The 18,789-nt window shown below is 46.2% G+C and overlaps 1 protein-coding gene across 1 annotated transcript in view; it reads right to left on the bottom strand.

The window, feature by feature from the left end:
* Window positions 1-4,973: 4,973 nt before the first annotated feature.
* The window catches only part of FAF2 (Fas associated factor family member 2), a 21,070-nt gene continuing 7,254 nt past the window's right edge, over window positions 4,974-18,789 (bottom strand). Inside the window, exons 2-11 of the mRNA XM_075342365.1 lie at window positions 11,634-11,702; window positions 11,396-11,530; window positions 11,236-11,312; window positions 11,019-11,157; window positions 9,517-9,602; window positions 9,350-9,441; window positions 9,087-9,264; window positions 8,583-8,754; window positions 6,172-6,315; window positions 4,974-6,078 (exon numbers count right to left, since the gene is read on the bottom strand). Of these exons, the coding sequence (XP_075198480.1) occupies window positions 5,896-6,078; window positions 6,172-6,315; window positions 8,583-8,754; window positions 9,087-9,264; window positions 9,350-9,441; window positions 9,517-9,602; window positions 11,019-11,157; window positions 11,236-11,312; window positions 11,396-11,530; window positions 11,634-11,702 (1,275 nt within the window). The 3' untranslated portion in view covers window positions 4,974-5,895. The remainder of the gene's footprint in view (window positions 6,079-6,171; window positions 6,316-8,582; window positions 8,755-9,086; window positions 9,265-9,349; window positions 9,442-9,516; window positions 9,603-11,018; window positions 11,158-11,235; window positions 11,313-11,395; window positions 11,531-11,633; window positions 11,703-18,789) is intronic.

Genomic DNA, 18,789 nt, shown 5'->3' on the forward strand with positions numbered 1-18,789 from the left:
TATAAAAGAGCGAGAACTGGAGGGCTATAGAGACCTGCCGGGAAGGAGGGACACCCCAGCAGTGGGGAGTGTCCCTCCCCTGTGTAGAACGGCCGCCGGGAGGAGCCGAACCTGTCCCTCTGCATGAGTGACATGCGAGGGCAGGAAAACGAAACTAGGCCTCCGGCGAAGCCGGGGCCTAAATTTAAGCGGCGAGGCCGACAAGCAGGCACCATCGGCGCGGTTCTCGGGCAAAAGCTGGAGAACCCGCAGGAATAGTTAAAAACAATCACATACAGCATACTCTCCCCTTACAATAAAGAATCGGGACCCCCAACATAAACGTCTCAGGTACTTAGCTGCTGAGACGCAGGGCCATGTCCCTGGGGATGAGTGCTCCGGTCCAACAGAATCCTCAAGGAGCTGTGGATGGAGACCGGACTCCTGCCAGGCATGGAGACCGTGCTGGCTCCCACTTCAAGCCAGAGCCCAGAAGGGATGGTGAAGGAGCGCGGCATGTAAGGCTTCAGCCTTGTAAATCAACCTTAACAACACCGCCGACACAGTGCGGTGAGAAGGGACATGCCGGGAGTCCAGACATGGACCCACTTTTCTTCAAACTCTTTCCAAAAGTCAAACAATCAGATGAGAATGCATGTGTGGATGTATGACCTCCTGAACACAAAGCGATAAACTGGCTAGGACTGGCTACCAGGGGGTGTATAAGCTCAGAGGGAGGAGCTACACTTTTAAGTGTAGTACTTTGTGTGTCCTCCGGAGGCAGAAGCTAAACACCCATGGTCTGGGTCTCCCAAAGGAACGATAAAGAAAAGACCTTTATTATACTCACCTAGGGGGCGGTCTGGTCCGATGGGTGTCCTTGGGTCTTGGTTCAGTGCATCCTCTATATTGTGCAGTCAGCGTCCTCCATCCCAGCCCTGTGTGGATGATGCATGCTACGTGATCCACAGTCTGCCATTGCGCGCATGCGTACCTTGATCTTCCCTACTGAGGGCAAAGTACTGTAATGCGCAGGCACGAGGAAAGCTCAAAGACCACCTGCGCATGTGCACTACAATACTTTGACCTGCTCTGCTGAGGGCAGGACAGTGTTATAGAATGCTGTATATAAACGCTCACTGTTGGTGGCCACAGCTTATAAGGGAAAAACCTGGTGACAGGTTCCCTTTAAAGCTGCAGAATTTTTCCGGTTAACCCTAGAACACATACCTGGGGCCTTGCAGGCCTGCTAGGTCACTTGTTTTCTATTGTAGATTTCTATGGTTGCGCGTTCTAGGGTTAAAAGACAAATCTGTCATTTGTGCCCAAGATCATTAATTTGTACAGATCATTGTACAAGACAACAATCTTTACACACTCACTCTGAATGAAAAATCATTCAGAAAACCACCATCTGAAATCACAGATGTATGGCAAAGTTACATGTAAGCTCAGAGGAATAGGACAGCTTTGTGTAGGCTGCTTTGTCCATTGTAGCCAGAGTAAAATTGTGTGCACTCTCCAAATATTTGTGACTCCAGAGCTTAACGGCATACGTGTGTCTACAACATGTGGCACCCCTAACTGCACTGTTTGCCTAAATAGAGAATATGCACAAAACCCCCTTGTATCCATGATTATAGTGTAAAAAAAAAAAACCCCACACTCCTAAAAGCTAATACGCTAATGTAGTAGAACAGAGGGCATAAAGTTTCACTTACCTGAACACCATCCTTTAGAACAGGGGTGGGCAATTAATTTTCCTATGGGGCCTCTTGAGAAATTGGGATGGTTGTAGAGGGCCGGACTAATATAAACTCATTTTTACCCCATACTGTATATAGTATATATACTATCCCTTCATAAAGAAACAGTAAGTTAAACAATACAAAGATTCAATGAAAATATGGAGGACCTAATTACATCATTATTTAATGAGAGGATGAACTTTAATGAACTTGTGATTGTTCACTTTAGAAAATTGTCAACTTTTACAGTGTTTAAAAAACTAATCACGTCTTGACCTAAAATAGCAAGTTTTTCAAAGACCGGCATCCCTTTAATAGATTTTTCGCAACTGTATTAGTGAACAATATGTGATAACTACAGGGAAACAAATATTATACCGGACGAATATTATCCTGTATATATCTGTATATAATACCTGCAGGGGCATAACGATCAAGGTAGCAGAGGGAGAGACCATGACGAGGCCCATGGAGTTAGGGGGCTGCCAGTGGTTTCCCTGTCTTCAGCTTAATGTGTTGTAGTGACCGCAGGCCTATCAGAGACCGGCAGCTGACGTTCACATGCTCATCATACAGGGCATGACATCACTTCCAGGTGCCGCTCACCATCCCCTTTGCGTCTATTATGGAGGAGAAAAAAGAAGCTACTCGCTGCAGGATCAAGGAAAGGTGAGAGGAATTGTTTATTTCTTGTGTTTAAGGCTATGTGCGCACGTTGCGTAAATACATGCAGTTACGCTGCGCTTTGTAGCGCAGCGTAACTGCATGCATCCTGCGTCCCCTGCACAGTCTATGAAGATCGTTCAGGGGCCGTGCGCACGTGTCGTCTTAGAGCGCAGCGCTTCAGCTGCTGCTCGAAGCGCTGCGTTCTAAGAAGTGACATGTCACTTCTTCCGTGCGCTTTGCCGGCAGCCCCTGCTCTGTCTATGGCATGAGCTGCAGGCAGAGCGCATGGAATCGTTTTTTTTTTTCTCTACGGACATTTTCTGCAGCGATTTGAAGCGCACGTGTGCTGTTCAGATCGCTGCAGAAATTTCTGCAGGGCTAGTACGCAACGTGCGCACATAGCCTAAATGTGTTTGAGGAAAGCGCATCATATTTTGGACCATGCTTATGTACAGACATCACATGGTGAAGGGTGTACAGTACAGGACAGACAGAATTCAGATTAGTATTTACTATACAGTGGCTACAGACATCAGAATGTATATAACAGTGTGTACAGTGGATACTGGGCACAGATATATAATGATTTGTGCAGTGACTGATCTGATACCTGCACCAGGACCTCACATGCTGTAATATCTGGGTCTATATACTTTATACTATATGACATCCTGGATCCAGGCTGAGGATCAGACAGTGCAGGATGCTGTGCTCTCCTGTCTGCAGTCTCTTTACTCTCACTGTGAGTAATTGCTGCAGACATTACACATAGATCTTGTGACGCTGCAGCCGATGACTCCCACTGACGGCCTGACGAGATCTGTGTCAAAGTTCACCTGTTAGGATACATCAGCGTGTGCCCCAGATAGAGCGACTGCAGACAGCTGCTGTGAACATACCGGGAGAGCCGGGTCCTGTCACCTCGTCACTGTGGGAACATCTGAGACCTCCTGCCTGCCGGCCCTGTGCTGACCTCCTCCTGCCTGCCGGCCCTGTGCTGACCTCCTCCTGCCTGCCGGCCCTGTGCTGACCTCCTCCTGCCTGCCGGCCCTGTGCTGACCTCCTCCTGCCTGCTCACAGACTCCTCTCCTGCCGCAGGCACGCTGGGTGAGGTGAGAACAGCAGACGCTGGCCACCAAGTACAGTGTGGGCGTGTCTGCTGTCCTGGGATGCAAGTTTAAATCAACAGTGCACGGTCAAAATCAAGAGAAGGTATGGCGGCCCGAAACACCTGTTGAGTCTCCAACCCAGGGGGCATTTGGCCAGCCTACCCGCAGGACGCGTGGTCGGGCTCTGTAATAGCAGTCCATCTGGCAACGGTGTATCTGGACAGTATCTGCGTCTGCTCTCAGCAGTGTAGATCAGGCCACGCCCCCAACTCTGAGCTAAGACGGGCGGGCCGGTCACAGACAGTAGGCGGGCCGGATGCGGCCCGCACCTTGCCCAGGTCTGCTTTAGAAGGTCACCCAACTCACTGGATAAAGCCTGTGCTAGCAAGTGAACCCAGCTATTCAGTATTTTTGCACCTGCACCCTGCGCACCTCTGGCACTTACTGCATCTCAGTACATTGAGATATCGTAGATTCTATTAAATGGCGAGAGGTGTCCAGGATGCCACGTGCGGAAGTGAAGACAGGCAGTAATGGAGCTTTAACTAAATTGCTCATGCGCCCACGTGGCTGTTATGTGTTTTTTCCTTACTATTTTAATCACTAAAAGCAACGAAAAAGCATCCAAGCAAAGTCTATGAGAATCGTAACTTACCCTGCACACGCTGCTGCTTTTTTTCTTGCAGATTTTGTTGCTGCAAAATGAAGCATGTGAATTGTTTCTGCAGTTTTTTTTTCCTGTCTTTACATAATCCCCTGCAATGCGTTAACACTACAGGGAATTATAGTGCAGCACTCTGCCTCACACTATGCATACAGCATGGTGTGTGAGACTCTCTGTAGCTCAGTAACCCAGGGTCATCATTGTGACGACCCAGGGTTAATATGGCTGCCATTTGGTCCATGTGATCACATTGCTGAGACTCGATCACCATGGAGAGGTAAGGAATTCCTTTCTCTACCTTCTGAATGCTGCGATCACACTCATCGCAGCATTCAGGGGGTTAAACTGTTGGGAGCAGCGCGGGCACCACTCCGAGCAGCGAGAGCCAGGTCCTGACTGTAACATCAGCCGGAGACTTGGTAATAGCGAGGGTACAGCATCTGACTAAACAAAAACAAAAAAAACCAAAAAGGAACAGGGAAAACCGCAAATGAATAACGCGCAAACACAAAAAAAATGCTTGTTTTTTCAGCTGCTTTTTTCCTGTGCAGAAAAGCAGCACAGAAAAAAGCAACGTGGGCACATAGCCTAACCCATCATGGGTTTACCACCGTGTCTTTTTTTTTTCTTTTGAAGCAGATCTTGTTACTTTCTGCAGCATCGCTCTGCTCATCGATAAAGACGTATTGTAATTTGTCCCCATTATCTTCAGGAAAGGCAGGATTTGTGTATGGAAGACCCTCCCTGCCGCACGGTCCTGGTGTGATCATGGGTGAAAGAGCCAGGTAAATTAACAAAGAAACTAAATTAAAAATAAACCACAACAGATCCCCTTTAATGAGCTGGAACATGCTTAGAGATAAGGATCACATGAACTGGTTGTCACTGTCCCCAGTGGTATTCAACATAAACAGTTAACACACAAACTCTAAAATGGTTTTTAATTTATAACTGGAATAAATTATAATCTGGAATATAGACCAGTTGGAACATACAGTATGCTAGTGACAAGAAGGCATCTAAGCAGGGAAACCAGTCACTATATATTGCCTTTGTTACACTACAGGGGATTGGCAAGTACCATGACCCCTTCAAACTCAAAGCCAAATCCCTTGCACATACTATGAAAATATTGGATCCACTGAAATTTCTTGTGTCAGAGACAGCTGCCGATCTCTCTCCTTTGGTCTTTTTTTTTTTTAGAAAACAATGAGGGAAAAGAAAGGGTAAAATTAAAAAAAAAAAATCTTTATACAATGAGGAAAGCTCTTTCCTCCTGTTCCTCAAACAAAATAACATGACACCACAAAAGCCATCAGAACTGGTGTGGTGGTTGTCAACTCTGTAGAGATGGTTCTTTCTTTGCCATGGTGGAGAAGAACGCAAGGCCATGCTCTGCAGACCTCTCCTGCAAGTGGATAAAGTTTATCAATTGTCAGAACACCAAACTCTTTACCATCTGCCTGCACTCCTAGGTTCCCAGTTACCCGGCCTTCGTCCCCTTCCAAATGGGGAAACACAATGCACTGCTACCTTCCCACCCTTACCTGGGCAAAGATGCCGAGATCCAAAGTCAGTAGCAGCAGTTATTTAAAACAAAAAAAAATAATGTTTTAATGAACATCGGTGTCTCTTCTTCCTCCCTACCTGCATTTTTATGTATTTTACTATTTTTTTTTCCCATTTTCTTTCCCAAAAAATCCTTAGGGGAAACAAAAATAGATTTTTATCATTCGTCCGTGAGATCCTGTACAAAGAGGAGCTGTGATCGGCTAAGTCCAGCCTCTTGGAGGGTGGGAGGCACAGAGTCTTCCTCAGTGGGAAGGCATGGCAAGACCCTCCGGGGAAAATTCGCCACTATCTGGAAATGTTCTGGAGTCTCTTTCAAGGAGAAGAGAAAATCGTGAATCACCTAAAACATAAAAAGGCAATATGAGCTCCTGAGACTGAAGTAGTGATCTAGTAGTAATCTCCGGTAACCAGCAATCATGTTTTGGGAACTTACTGAAAGGGACTGTGTGAAGAGGAACCTTCGCTCCACTCTGCTGTCATTTGGCATCTTGAAAATGATTTTCAGACTGTCAGGATGGTCCGCCACGGGCTCTGCAGGCAAACCCTCAGACCTGCGCTCCTTTTCTTCTTGAAGGTTCTGTTAAAGGGACATTTAAAGTTTGGTCACACTATTGCACCTGTGCGTTGGGCTTGTATTTATTTCCATGATCCACCTACGTGAACAGATTCTCTGCAATGTAAGATGTCACAGCAGCAGTTCAGCCTGGGGTTGTATATTGTACCCTTCAATAAGGCCTTAATAAAAGCAGAATAAACTGACAAACCACTGTGACTCTTCACACTTGGGCAGTCCATTGACCAGCCGTGAAATGCATGACCTCTCACACTTCTATCCTTTTATTACATCTTTACTTGTAAAAATTATCAAAATGTGATGTTTTCATTCAAGGGTTTCGTACAAATATATCATATTACATAGGGCCATGAGGATTAATATGTTTATATTTAAAGGGAGTCTGTCACGTCCAATATGCACCTAGAACCACGAGCAGTTCTGGATGCATATTGCTAATCTCTGCCTAACTGCCCCTGTATACACTATCATAGATAAAGCATATAGCATCATTTATGATATACTAATGAGCGCAGGGACTAGTCGTAAGGGCGTTAGTTCCTGCTCTTATTCCACCGTCTTAGCAAGTTAGCATGCTCACAGGGGAGTGCTAACATGTTATTCAATGCCCATTGCCCAGCACCATCGGTAGTGATGCATGTACCAGTGTCCGTTGTCACCACCTCTCAGACACGGGGTTTAAGGTCAGTGAGCATGATCAGAAATCCCGGCTCTTCCAGTCATGCGTACTAGACCTCCCTGAAGGCGGCACGTGTACACCTGACTTCATCGTGTGCATGACCGGAAGTGCGGTAATGTCTGATCATGCGCACTGCCCAGCTTCTGATGCGGTGACAGCGGACATAGGTACGCACGTCACCACTGATGATGCTGAGCAGTGGGCATTGAATAGCACGTTAGTATGCCCCTGTGGGCGTGATGACAAGCTAAGAGGACAGAATGGGTGCAGGAACTAATGCCCTTGCGACTAGACTCTGCAGTCATTAGCATATCATAAAGCATCTTTAGAAATACTTTTTCTAAAGATCTCTTTATGTATGCTACTATAGCCTGCGACAGGTAGGCAGAAATTAGAAATATGCACCCAGAACTGCTCATGGCTCTAGGTGCATACTGCACTTGACAGGTTCCCTTTAATGGGTTGCCTCTACATTATTAGAATGGCATAGGTGCTTGCTGCCTGCTGATCATGTATGGCTCCAGGCAGATGTCAGTCCATGGGATGTCAGTCCATGGGATGTCAGTCCATGGGATGTCAGTCCATGGGATGTCAGTCCATGGGATGTCAGTCCATGGGATGTCAGTCCATGGGATGTCAGTCCATGGGATGTCAGTCCATGGGATGTCAGTCCATGGGATGTCAGTCCATGGGATGTCAGTCCATGGGATGTCAGTCCATGGGATGTCAGTCCATGGGATGTCAGTCCATGGGATGTCAGTCCATGGGATGTCAGTCCATGGGATGTCAGTCCATGGGATGTCAGTCCATGGGATGTCAGTCCATGGGATGTCAGTCCATGGGATGTCAGTCCATGGGATGTCAGTCCATGGGATGTCAGTCCATGGGATGTCAGTCCATGGGATGTCAATACATTCGTGCCCCCCCCCTCCCCCCCGTTACCTCTCGATGCAGAATAAGCCTTTAACCCTAGAACGCATACCTGGGGCCTCGCAAGCCTGCTAGGTCACTTGTTTTCTATGGTTGCGCGTTCTAGGGTTAAAGGGGTTGTCCACTGCTAGGACAACCCCTTCAAATTCCACGTTTACAATAAGGCGTATTCTCACCTCCTGTACCATTGCCATTCCAGCGGTACCGCAGCTCATATCCCTGGGGCTCATGCGACGTTGTGACGTCACATGAGCCCTGGGTCCAATCAGCGTTTGCTTCTGTCTCCCCACTTTGGACCAAACGAGCAATCAACAGGAAATGGACAGCTGTAGCGCTCACTTCCTGTTGATTAACTTGTTTACCTGGGGGAAACGTGGACTCAAAGAGTTGTTCTAGTAGTGGACAACACCTTTAATTCCTATAAAATTATTATACTGTGGTGAAAGAAACAAAAAAGGAAAGGCTATTGGTAGAACATGCATAATTATGACACTAAGGTTCATTGTAACAGGAAGATATTAGTAAAAGAGTGGGCAAGGGTGGGGAGGGGGAATTGTTCCAACTCCTGCAACATAGACTGTTGGAATTTTACCTAAAAAGTGTAGTCTTAAAGGTGCGCCTGTCCAATAACAGATCAGGTTAATTTTTCTGCGACTCTCACCCTTTTCTTTCTTTCCTCTGCCTGAAGCCTAAGTTGCGCTTCCTCCTCCTCCCGTCTCTTCTGCTCCTGCTTCTCTCTTCTCTTGCGCTCCTTCTCTTGGTCAGCTCGCAGAGACGCCAGATAAGCCTCATCCTGCTGTTGTCTCAGCACTTGTGTCTGGTTCCTCTCCTCCCTGAAAATGACATTCATTTTTTAAAAGACTCCTTACAAGTTAACAAAAGAAGACCCATTCTGTTACCAACCAGCCACTTTTCTTTTAGTTTGTCCGACAGACATTAGATTTCTAAAGAAATCTTTACAATTTATTTTCTATTCGGATCAGCTGTATTGTACCCCAATATGGTTCATTAAAGGGTTATTCCCATCTCAGCTTTTCATAGAGACAAGATAGGTCTCGACCACCAAAAGGGGGTAAGAAAAACAGTCTGCCAATACGCTGGTAGTGCGATGTTACATATTGGCTGTAGTCATTTCAATGGTTTGTCCATCCAATTGATAACTCACCGCTCCAGTCTCTCAGACACCAAGTAAGTCTGGTTGGCCTCCATAATGAATGTCAGTTGATTTATTAAGTCCTGTGGCTGAATTAACCCTTCAAGTCTACCAACAACGGTCATCCGGCGATCCTTCAGCATTATCATGGCAAGAAATGGGTACGTGTTCTCACGTAAAGCCTGTGAAACTGAATAAAACGCAAACAGATCCCTTCTTAGTAAGACATTACATCTTATGTTACACCCCCCATTTATTTACAGTAGGACGCTCACCTCTGAACCCCTCCGGCTTGTTGGTGGAGCAAGCCCAAAACAGCATTCTACTATTGACAAACTGAGTGACTTCTGATGTACACAGTGTGTTCCTATGGGAGAAATATACCAACTATGAGCCCAAAATATCCAGAGACAATGGATGTATGAAACCGTGTTATACTTGCCTGCAAAATTCATCAGAATCCTGATGATCTTCCCCATGCAGATATACTAATAAGAAGCGCAGCTCCTGCTTAGCATCATTAAGAGCCTGCAAAAAGGTAAAATAGGGAAGCAATTACATGGAGGCCACAGACTATCAATGGGTTCTCAAGACCAAATGGTGACTCTTCCATTGGTCACTATATAATAAAGAGCACTGGACTCCTATTTCCAGTGCACAAAATAAGACACAAAAATCCAAGAAAAGAAGCTGGTTGTCTTCTGAAAAGAGCGGCTGCACACCATATTCAGAAAGCTACATTTCTCCTTTCAATAAGCAGATATCCCGCACAGTGGGACTCCAGATGGTGGTCCAATACGACTGCGTCTTAGACTGGAGTCACATTAGCGCATGGGATCCGATGCGATATGCTAATGACCCTCAGCTTCCACCGCGCTGCCAGCATGAGCAGAGTCATTATACTGTGATCTGATCTTGCGATTGGATCACAGCTGCAGAGGGCAGGGAGAGATTACCCTCTCCATCTCCTCCATTGTCAACCTGTGGATGTATTGTATTGCACTTGGATGTCATCCCAGTGCAGTCCAATACTTCACTCGCACCCGCAGACTTGTATGGGTGAGAGTGATGAGACTCGCAGACAATTGCAGCATGCTGCGATTTTTTCCAGAGTCGGATTATATCTTTGACATGTCAGAGCATCGAAGGAAGAACTAACTTCCTAAGGGAACCTGTCACCAGTTTTTCGCCCTATAAGCTGCGGCCACCACCAGCGGCTTTTATATACAGCATTCTAACATGCTGTATATAAGAGCCCAGGCCGCTGTGTAGAAAATAAAAAACACTTTATAATACTCACCTAAATCGGTCGCTGCAGTGGATGTGGCTCAAATCGACGTCTTCGTCCTCCGGTGCCGGTTCTTTCGGCCATCTTTGTCGCCACCTCTGTCATCCTTCTGAAGCCGTGGTGTATGATGCATCTGACGTCATACAAACTCGCCGGCATTCAGGTCCTGAGCAGGCGCACTTTGATCTGCCCTGAGAAAAGCAGACAAAGTATTGTAGTGAGCATGCGCGGGATCGGCGAGTGTGTATGTCGTAGACACGTCATGCACACAGGCTTCAGAAGGAGGACAAAGATGGCCGAAAGAGGAGGTGCCGCCACCGGATGACAAAGACGACCATTTGAGCAAACTCCACCTCAGCGACTGTTTAGGTGAGTATTAAAGTGTGTTTTATGTTCTACACAGTGGCCTGGGCTCTTATATACAGCATGTTAGAATGCTGCATATAAGAGCCCACTGGTGGTGGTGGCCGCAGCTTATAGGGCAAAAAACTGGTGACATGTTCCCTTTAACCCTCCCCCTATTGTTAGAGCAAAGGTTCTAATGAGTTATGCCAAGAGCTCAACAGAGTAGGTCTAAAGATGTCCGAGGTTTTCTAAAACTCAAGGTGCCCTAGAAATGCATCATGATCATTACAATATGTGCCCATGTATGTTACCTGGCTGTAGGTCCCCTGGTAAAACACAGGGTGTGTTCTGCCATATTTTTCTTCAAATATCTGAATAAAGGAAACTATGTCACCAACTGGGTCAGTGACTCTGCTGCGTGGGTCTGGTCGAATGAAACGGAGAGCAAACCTAAAAATAAGATGGAGAATTGTGTAAAAGCTCCCAACTACAAAAGGATAAGTAATGAGAACGTCTTCAATCACTTACCTAAATATATCAAGCAGCGTATAGTATGTGATGCGGAATGGAAGCATGATCAGGTAGTAACCCCATCCTAGAAGCCCCTGAACAAGAAATGACCGTGTTATATGGTCACACTCGAGCAGACAACCCCGCTCAAATCAGAAAGAAAACATTCAGAGCTCACCCTAGGCTGTGGCCTGGACACCACGTAACTGTACACTCGGTGGTCCGCAGTGTTCACTTGTAGTGGTCGGCTGGGGGTGGTGTTAAAGACACTGGGGACGCCTTCCTGTTCGTTCAGTCTGTCCTGAACAGCTGCCTAAATAAATGGAAACGACTCCGTAAGGAACGATAAACTGAAAAGGGGAAATAACACTACACATAGCGTCAGATGCCATTACCCCCAGGTACAGCATACGTACCTCTATATTCCAGTTGTGCTGCTGCAAGGTTTGGCGACATTGGTCCATTGATTCTATTCCTGTTAAGTCCTGCACAAAAGGAAATATAGAACTGTTACTTGCTTGTATATGGACCTCTGAATTGTAAAGCGCTGCGGAATATGTTGGCGCTATAAAAATAAAGATTATTATTAGAAATGATGTAGTAACCTAGGTAGGCTGGAAATTAGGTCATTGAAAAAAGTAGGACTTGTGCAGATTGGCAAAATGTGCAATGTTTATGCCTGACACGGCACTTTTATCTTAACCCTTTAGTGACGGAGCTAATTTTCACCTTAATGACCAGACCAAATTTTGCAATTCTGACCAGTGTCACTTCATGAGGTTATAACTCTGGAACGCTTCAACGGATCCCGGTGATTCTGAGATTGTTTTTTCGTCACATATTGGACTTCATGTTAGTACCAAATTTAGGACAATATTTTTTGTGTTTATTTATGAAAAAAATTGAATATTGGCAAAAATTTTGAAAATTTAGCAATTTTCAACTTTTGAATTTTTATACCGTTAAACCAGAGATTTCTGTGACACAAAATAGTTAATAAATAACATTTCCCACATGTCTACTTTACATCAGCACAATTTTGGAAACAAAATTTTTTTTTGTTAGGAAGTTAGAGGGGTTCAAAGTTTATCAGCAATTTCTCATTTTTACATCAAAATTTACAAAACCAGTTTTTTAGGGACCACATCACATTTGAAGTGACTTCAATAGGCCTAGATGACAGAAAATACCCAAAAGTGACACCATTCTAAAAACTGCACCCCCCAAAGTACTCAAAACCACATTCAAGAAGTTTATTAACCCTTCAGGTGCTTCACATGAACAAAAGCAATGTGGAATGAAAAAAAGCAAAAATTAAATTTTACCTAAAAATGTTGCTCTAACCCAAATTTATTCACTTTTAGAAGAAATAACACAACAAAATGGACCTCAAAACTTGTTACCCACTTTCTTATGAGCGCGCTGATACCCCACATGTGGTCAGAAACCTCTGTTTGGACAAATGGGAGGGCTCGGAACAGAAGGAGCAATATTTGAATTTTGGAAAGCAAATTTGGCTGAAATAGATTGCGGGCACCATGTTGCATTTACAGGTCCGCTAAGGTACCTAAACAGAAGAAATCCCTCACAAGTGACACCATTTTGGAAACTAGACCCCTCAAGGCTTCTATCTAGGGGTATAGTGAGCATTTTAGATCCACAGGTACTTCACAGATTTTGTTAACGTTACGTTGTCATATTGAAAATTTTAATAATTTTCTCAAAAATGTTGCTTTAGCATCAATTTTCTCACTTTTTCAAGAGGTAATTCCAAAAATTTGACCTCAAGGTTTGTTAACCACTTTTTTATGAGCGCGGTGATACCTCACATGTGGTCTGAAACCTTTGTTTGGACAAATGGGAGGGCTTGGAACGAAAGGAGCAATATTTGAATTTTAGAAAGGAAATTTGGCTGAAAAAGATTGCGGGCACCATGTCGCATTTGGAGGTCCCCTAAGGTACCTAAACAGCAGAAACCCCGCACAAGTGGCCCCATTTTGGAAACTAGGCCCCTCAAGGAATTTATCTAGATGTTTGGTGAGTACCCTGAACCCTCAGGTGCTTCACAGAATTTTATAACGTTGAGCCATGAAAAAAAAAAATAAAATTTTACCACAAAATTGTTATTTCAACCAGGTAGCTTTTTTTTTTACAAGAGTAAAAGGAAAAAATTCAGCATAACATTTATTGTGCAATTTCTCCTGAGTTTGGTGATACCTTATATGTGGTGGAAATCAACTGTTTGGGCGCATGGCAGGGCTCGGAAGGGAAGGAGTGCCATTTGACTGCAAAATTGGCTGGAATCAATAGCGGACGCCAGGTTGCATTTGGAGAGCCCCTGAGGTGCCTAAACAGTGGCGGTCCCCCAAAAGTGACTCCATTCTGGAAACAAGACACCTCAAGGCTTTTATCAAGGTGTATAGTGAGCAGTTTGAATCCACGAGTACTTCACAGAATTTGATAAGCTTAGGTTGCCATATTGAAAATTTTCATTTTTTTCACAAAACTGTTGCTTTAGCATCAAATTTCTCACTTTTTCAAGAGACAACAACAAACCGTGGACCCCACAGGTTGTTATCCAATGTCTTATGAGCACAGGGATACCCCACATGTGGCCAAAAACCTCTGTTTGGATAAATGGGAGGGCTTGGAATGGAGGGAGCACCATTTGAATTCTGGAAAAGCTGAAATAAATTGCGCGCACCATGTCACATTAGCAGGGCCCCTTGGGTACCTATACATCAGAAAACCCCCACAAGTGACCCCATTTTGGAAACTGGATTTTATTCAGGAGTATAGTAAGCATTTTGAATCCACAGGTACTTCACAAAAATGTTGCTGTAGCAACAAATGTCTCACTGTTAGGCTATGTGGCCATGATCCAGCGACACGGCATCTAGTACACAGTGTCAGCCTTCCTGCAGAGATGTGAGTGTTGTCCACGGGAGAACGCAGCTGCCCAAGCCCACGATTTGGGTTCAGGCCGCTGTGGAGCTCTATGCTACCTGCAGAGAACACTCATCTCCGCAGCATAAATTGACATGTTGAGGCTCGGCTAGCTGCGCCACAGGTCGGTTTATGCTGCGGAGAAAAGAAGCACATTGGGCATGGGATTTCTAAAAATCCTTCCACTGTGCTTCTACTGCACAACGCAGCGCTATGGACGCAGGGAAAACACTCTGCGCCCAAAACGCTGCAAACCCTGATTGTGGGCACACAGCGTAAAATGCTACAATGGATGAATGGATAGATGTCAAACAAATATAACGTCCCATTCCCCTGCATATTCTAAGCTGGCGCCCTTTAGTGCCTTTCATGTGGCACTAAAGGGTGCCTAGCCTTGTATTTAGCCCCCCAAAAAATTAATAATTAAAATAAACGACGTGGGGTCCCCCCTATTTTTGATAGCCAGCTAGGGTAAAGCAGACAGCTGTAGCCTGCAAACCACAGCTGACAGCTTCACCTTGGCTGGTGATCAATTTGGAGGGCTCCCCAGGCGTTTTTTAAAAAAAAAAAAAAAAACGTGGGGTCCCCCCCAAATTAGATCACCAGCCAAGGTGAAGCGGACAGCTGGGGTCTGGTATTCTCAGGGTGGGAAGAGCCATGGTTATTGGACTCTTCCCAGCCTAAAAATAGCAGGCCGCAGCCGCCCCAGAAGTGGCGCATCCATTAGATGCGCCAATCCTGGCGCTTCGCCCCAGCTCATCCCGCGCCCTGGTGCGGTGGCAGACGGGGTAATATATGGGGTTGATACCAGCTGTAATGTCACCTGGCATCAAGCCCTGGGGTTAGTGATGTCACGGCATCTGAACAGATACCCGACATCACTAACCCAGTCAGTAATAGAAAAAAAAAAGACAAAAAAAAAATTTATTTGAAAAAACACTCCCCGAAACATTCCTCTTTTACCAATTTATTGAAAAAAAAGAAATTCCGGTCGCTGTAATCCATTTTGGAGGTCCCTCGGCGACTCTGGATCTTCTAGAATATGGGGGGCACGTTCAGGGAACGTATCCCCCATTTTCTGGAAGAGCAAGCTCTCCATGAGCAGTGTGGGTGCAGTAATCTGAGAATACTGCACTCACACTGCCCCGGTCCAACCTAGGGCAGAGTGACCTGCAGTAACCTCATTCCAGAATATGAGGGGCACGCTCACAGAACGTACCCCCCATTTTCTGGAACAGCAGCCTCTCCATGTGAGGAGTGTGGCTGCAGATCACTGCACTCACCCTCCCCCGGTCCACAGTGGAGCCTGTGCATCAGCGACGTCAGCAGGATCCCTGCTTCCAGGGATCCAGCTGACAGCCGCTGTCTGCGCATGCGCCGCCAGCATTGAAGAAGGAGGCGGCGATCGCGGGCCCGGAGCGGCAGACAGGTAACGTATAACCGGGGGCTTGGGGGGGGGGGGGGGTGACGGGGGGGTGACCTAGTGGGACCTGGGGACACCTTTCTGCCGCATGTGACGTGTCACATGCGGCAGAAAGAGCAGAATGAAGGCGGCCGCGCGCTGTGCGCCGCCATCTTCCACGCTCCGGAGGGGGGAGGGGGGTGGTGGCTCTGGAGAACCGGAGGGGGCTCCGGGGACCAGAGATCTCCGGTGGACCGGAGGAGGGGTCAGGGGGAGGACATTTCCCTCCGATCTGAAATGTTTGATCATTTCAGATCGGAGGGAAATGACTGCAGAGCCGGCGGCGGCTGCAGTTTTCTGTGCGCTTCGGCGCCATTTTGGATGTCCGGTGGGGGGTAGGGGTGGGGGTGGGGGGACTCTCCGGTACCGGGGGCTTTGGGGGCACTAGGGGGTTAGATTTCTTTCTCATCTGACATGTTTGATCATGTCAGATGAAAAAGAAATCAGTTTTACCGGCCATTTCTTTTTTTTTCATGTGTTCGTCGGTATACGGTGTATACCGGCGATCACATTAACGGGGTCCAAAAAAAACACCCCGATTCATAATCTGGGGGGTCTCAGCTACCCCCGGTAGCTGAAACCCCCGAGATTTTCGGTCGCTGGGGGGCGCTACAGGGTTTTTTCGGGCCGCCGCTTTAAAGCGGCGGAACAGAATAAGTACCCTGTTTTGCCGCCGCTTTAAGTCGTACGGCCGTCGTTATGAGGTTAAAGAAGTTGTCCAGTTACCAAAACTGATTTTTTTTTTTTCTGATAAATCTTGCTAATATGTGCCCCTCAACACATCTATTATGTTTTTTCAGCAAAATTACCTTTTATTGTGCACTAGCAGCACACGGTCATTGCTGGCTCCAGCTCTGATGGGGTTAATCTCTCCTCTGACTTCCTGTGTTCAGTTCCTACAAGTCCCAGAATTCTTTGTGGCTCTAGGGCGGTGTCTGGCTTATCTAACACACCCATTGTGTCTAATACACCCACTCTGCTCCCACCAAAACCCTCCTCCCTGCCTCTTCCCAGTGGATGCACTGAGATCAATCATACAGAGACAGCAGCAGCTCTACACAGCCAGGGGAAGAAAGTGTGTGTGCGCGTATATACAGTGTGTGTGCGCGCGCGTATATACAGTGTGTGTGCGCGCGCGTATATACAGTGTGTGTGCGCGCGCGTATATACAGTGTGTGTGCGCGCGCGTATATACAGTGTGTGCGTATATACAGTGTGCGCGTATATACAGTGTGTGTGCGCGTATATACAGTGTATGTGCGCGTATATACAGTGTATGTGTATGCGTATATACGGTGTGTGTGTGTATATATACGGTGTGTGTGTGTGTATATATACAGTGTGTGTGTGTATATATACAGTGTGTGTGTGTGTGAGTGTGTATGTGTGTGTGTATGTCATACTCACCTGTCTGCAGAGTCCCGGTGCCATGCCTGCTTCCAGCCCCTGTCTCGGTCCCGCCGCTTCGGCTGTGTGCAGTCTCCCCGGGGCACGCACGAAGCTTGCAGGACCTGGCGGTGAATCACCTGATGCATATATATAGAATAGAATCTGGCTCACAAATATAAGTTAGGTGCCACCGAGAAAAAGGTCAATAGTGCAAAGAGTCAGCTCGGGCACTCAAGAAATTGAAAAAACGAAAATATTGATGCTTATAAATGCCAATTTTTATTCATGCAAAGGTCTGTGCTATTATGACGTTTCGGCCATACAATCCTGGCCTTCAGTACATTTATTTGATAAAGGCCAGGATTGTATGGCCGAAACGTCATAATAGCACAGACCTTTGCATGAATAAAAATTGGCATTTATAAGCATCAATATTTTCGTTTTTTCAATTTCTTGAGTGCCCGAGCTGACTCTTTGCACGATCACCTGATGCAGTCACCTGACGCATCAGCTGATCGATTCTCGTGGTGTCGCCGGCTATTTCGCGCCCGGCCGGCTATCAGCTGATCCTGCAGTCAGGGGACTTCATCAGCTGATTACCGGCCGCTCCTGCAGTGATGGGCCAGGATCAAACTCCGCTCCAGGAGCTGCCGGTAATCAGCACAGACGTGAGTATTTATTTATTTATTTTTTTGCACTGATGCTTCAGCTGATTGTATAATCGGCTTTTATACAATCAGCTGGTGTGTCATGTGATTCACGTAGTTTACCTGACACATCATCTGATCGCTTTGCCTTCCAACAAACCGATCAGATGATACTGGATCCTGATTGGACGGCGCGGGACCCTAACCCAGGATTACTGCGGAGGGGGGTTTATTTCAATAAAGATGGAGTCACTAATTGTGTTGTGTTTTATTTCTAATAAAAATATTTTTCTGTGTGTTGTGTTTTTTTTTTTTTTATCATTACTAGAAATTCATGGTGGCCATGTCTAATATTGGCGTGACACCATGAATTTCGGGCTTAGGGCTAGCTGATAATATACAGCTAGCCCTAACTCCATTATTACCCAGCTAGTCACCCGGCATCAGGACAGCTGGAAGAGTTGGATACAGCGCCAGAAGATGGCGCTTCTATGAAAGCGCCATTTTCCGGGGTGGCTGCGGACTGCAATTCGCAGTGGGGGTGCCCAGAAAGCTTGGGCACCCTTCACTGTGGATTCCAATCCCCAGCTGCCTAGTTGTACCCGGCTGGACACTAAAATTGGGCGAAGCTTACGTCATTTTTTTTCAAATTATTTCATGAAATTCATGAAATAATTAAAAAAAAAAAAGGGCTTCTCTATATTTTTGGTTCCCAGCCGGGTACAAATAGGCAGCTGGTGGGTTGGGGACAGCCCGTACCTGCCTGCTTGTACCCGGCTAGCATACAAAAATATGGCGAAGCCCATGTCATTTTTTTTTTTTCTTTTTGGGGTAAAAAACTGCATACAGTCCTGGATGGAGGATGCTGAGCCTTGTAGTTCTGCAGCTGCTGTCTGCTCTCCTGCAACACTAGTGAATGGAGGATGCTGAGCCTTGTAGTTCTGCAGCTGCTGTCTGCTCTCCTGCATACAATGAACATTTGAATAAGGAAATGACATCAGACCTTTTTTATTTTTTTCATCAACAATCTTTAATGGCATTGTGCACTGATTAAAAACGCAGTGAGCAAAAACGCAGCAAAAAAGGCACCAAAACGCGGCAAAAACGTGACATGCCGCACCGCAGGTG

This window comes from Anomaloglossus baeobatrachus, chromosome 4 (assembly GCF_048569485.1).
Source record: "Anomaloglossus baeobatrachus isolate aAnoBae1 chromosome 4, aAnoBae1.hap1, whole genome shotgun sequence".
Taxonomy (NCBI): Eukaryota; Metazoa; Chordata; class Amphibia; order Anura; family Aromobatidae; genus Anomaloglossus; species Anomaloglossus baeobatrachus.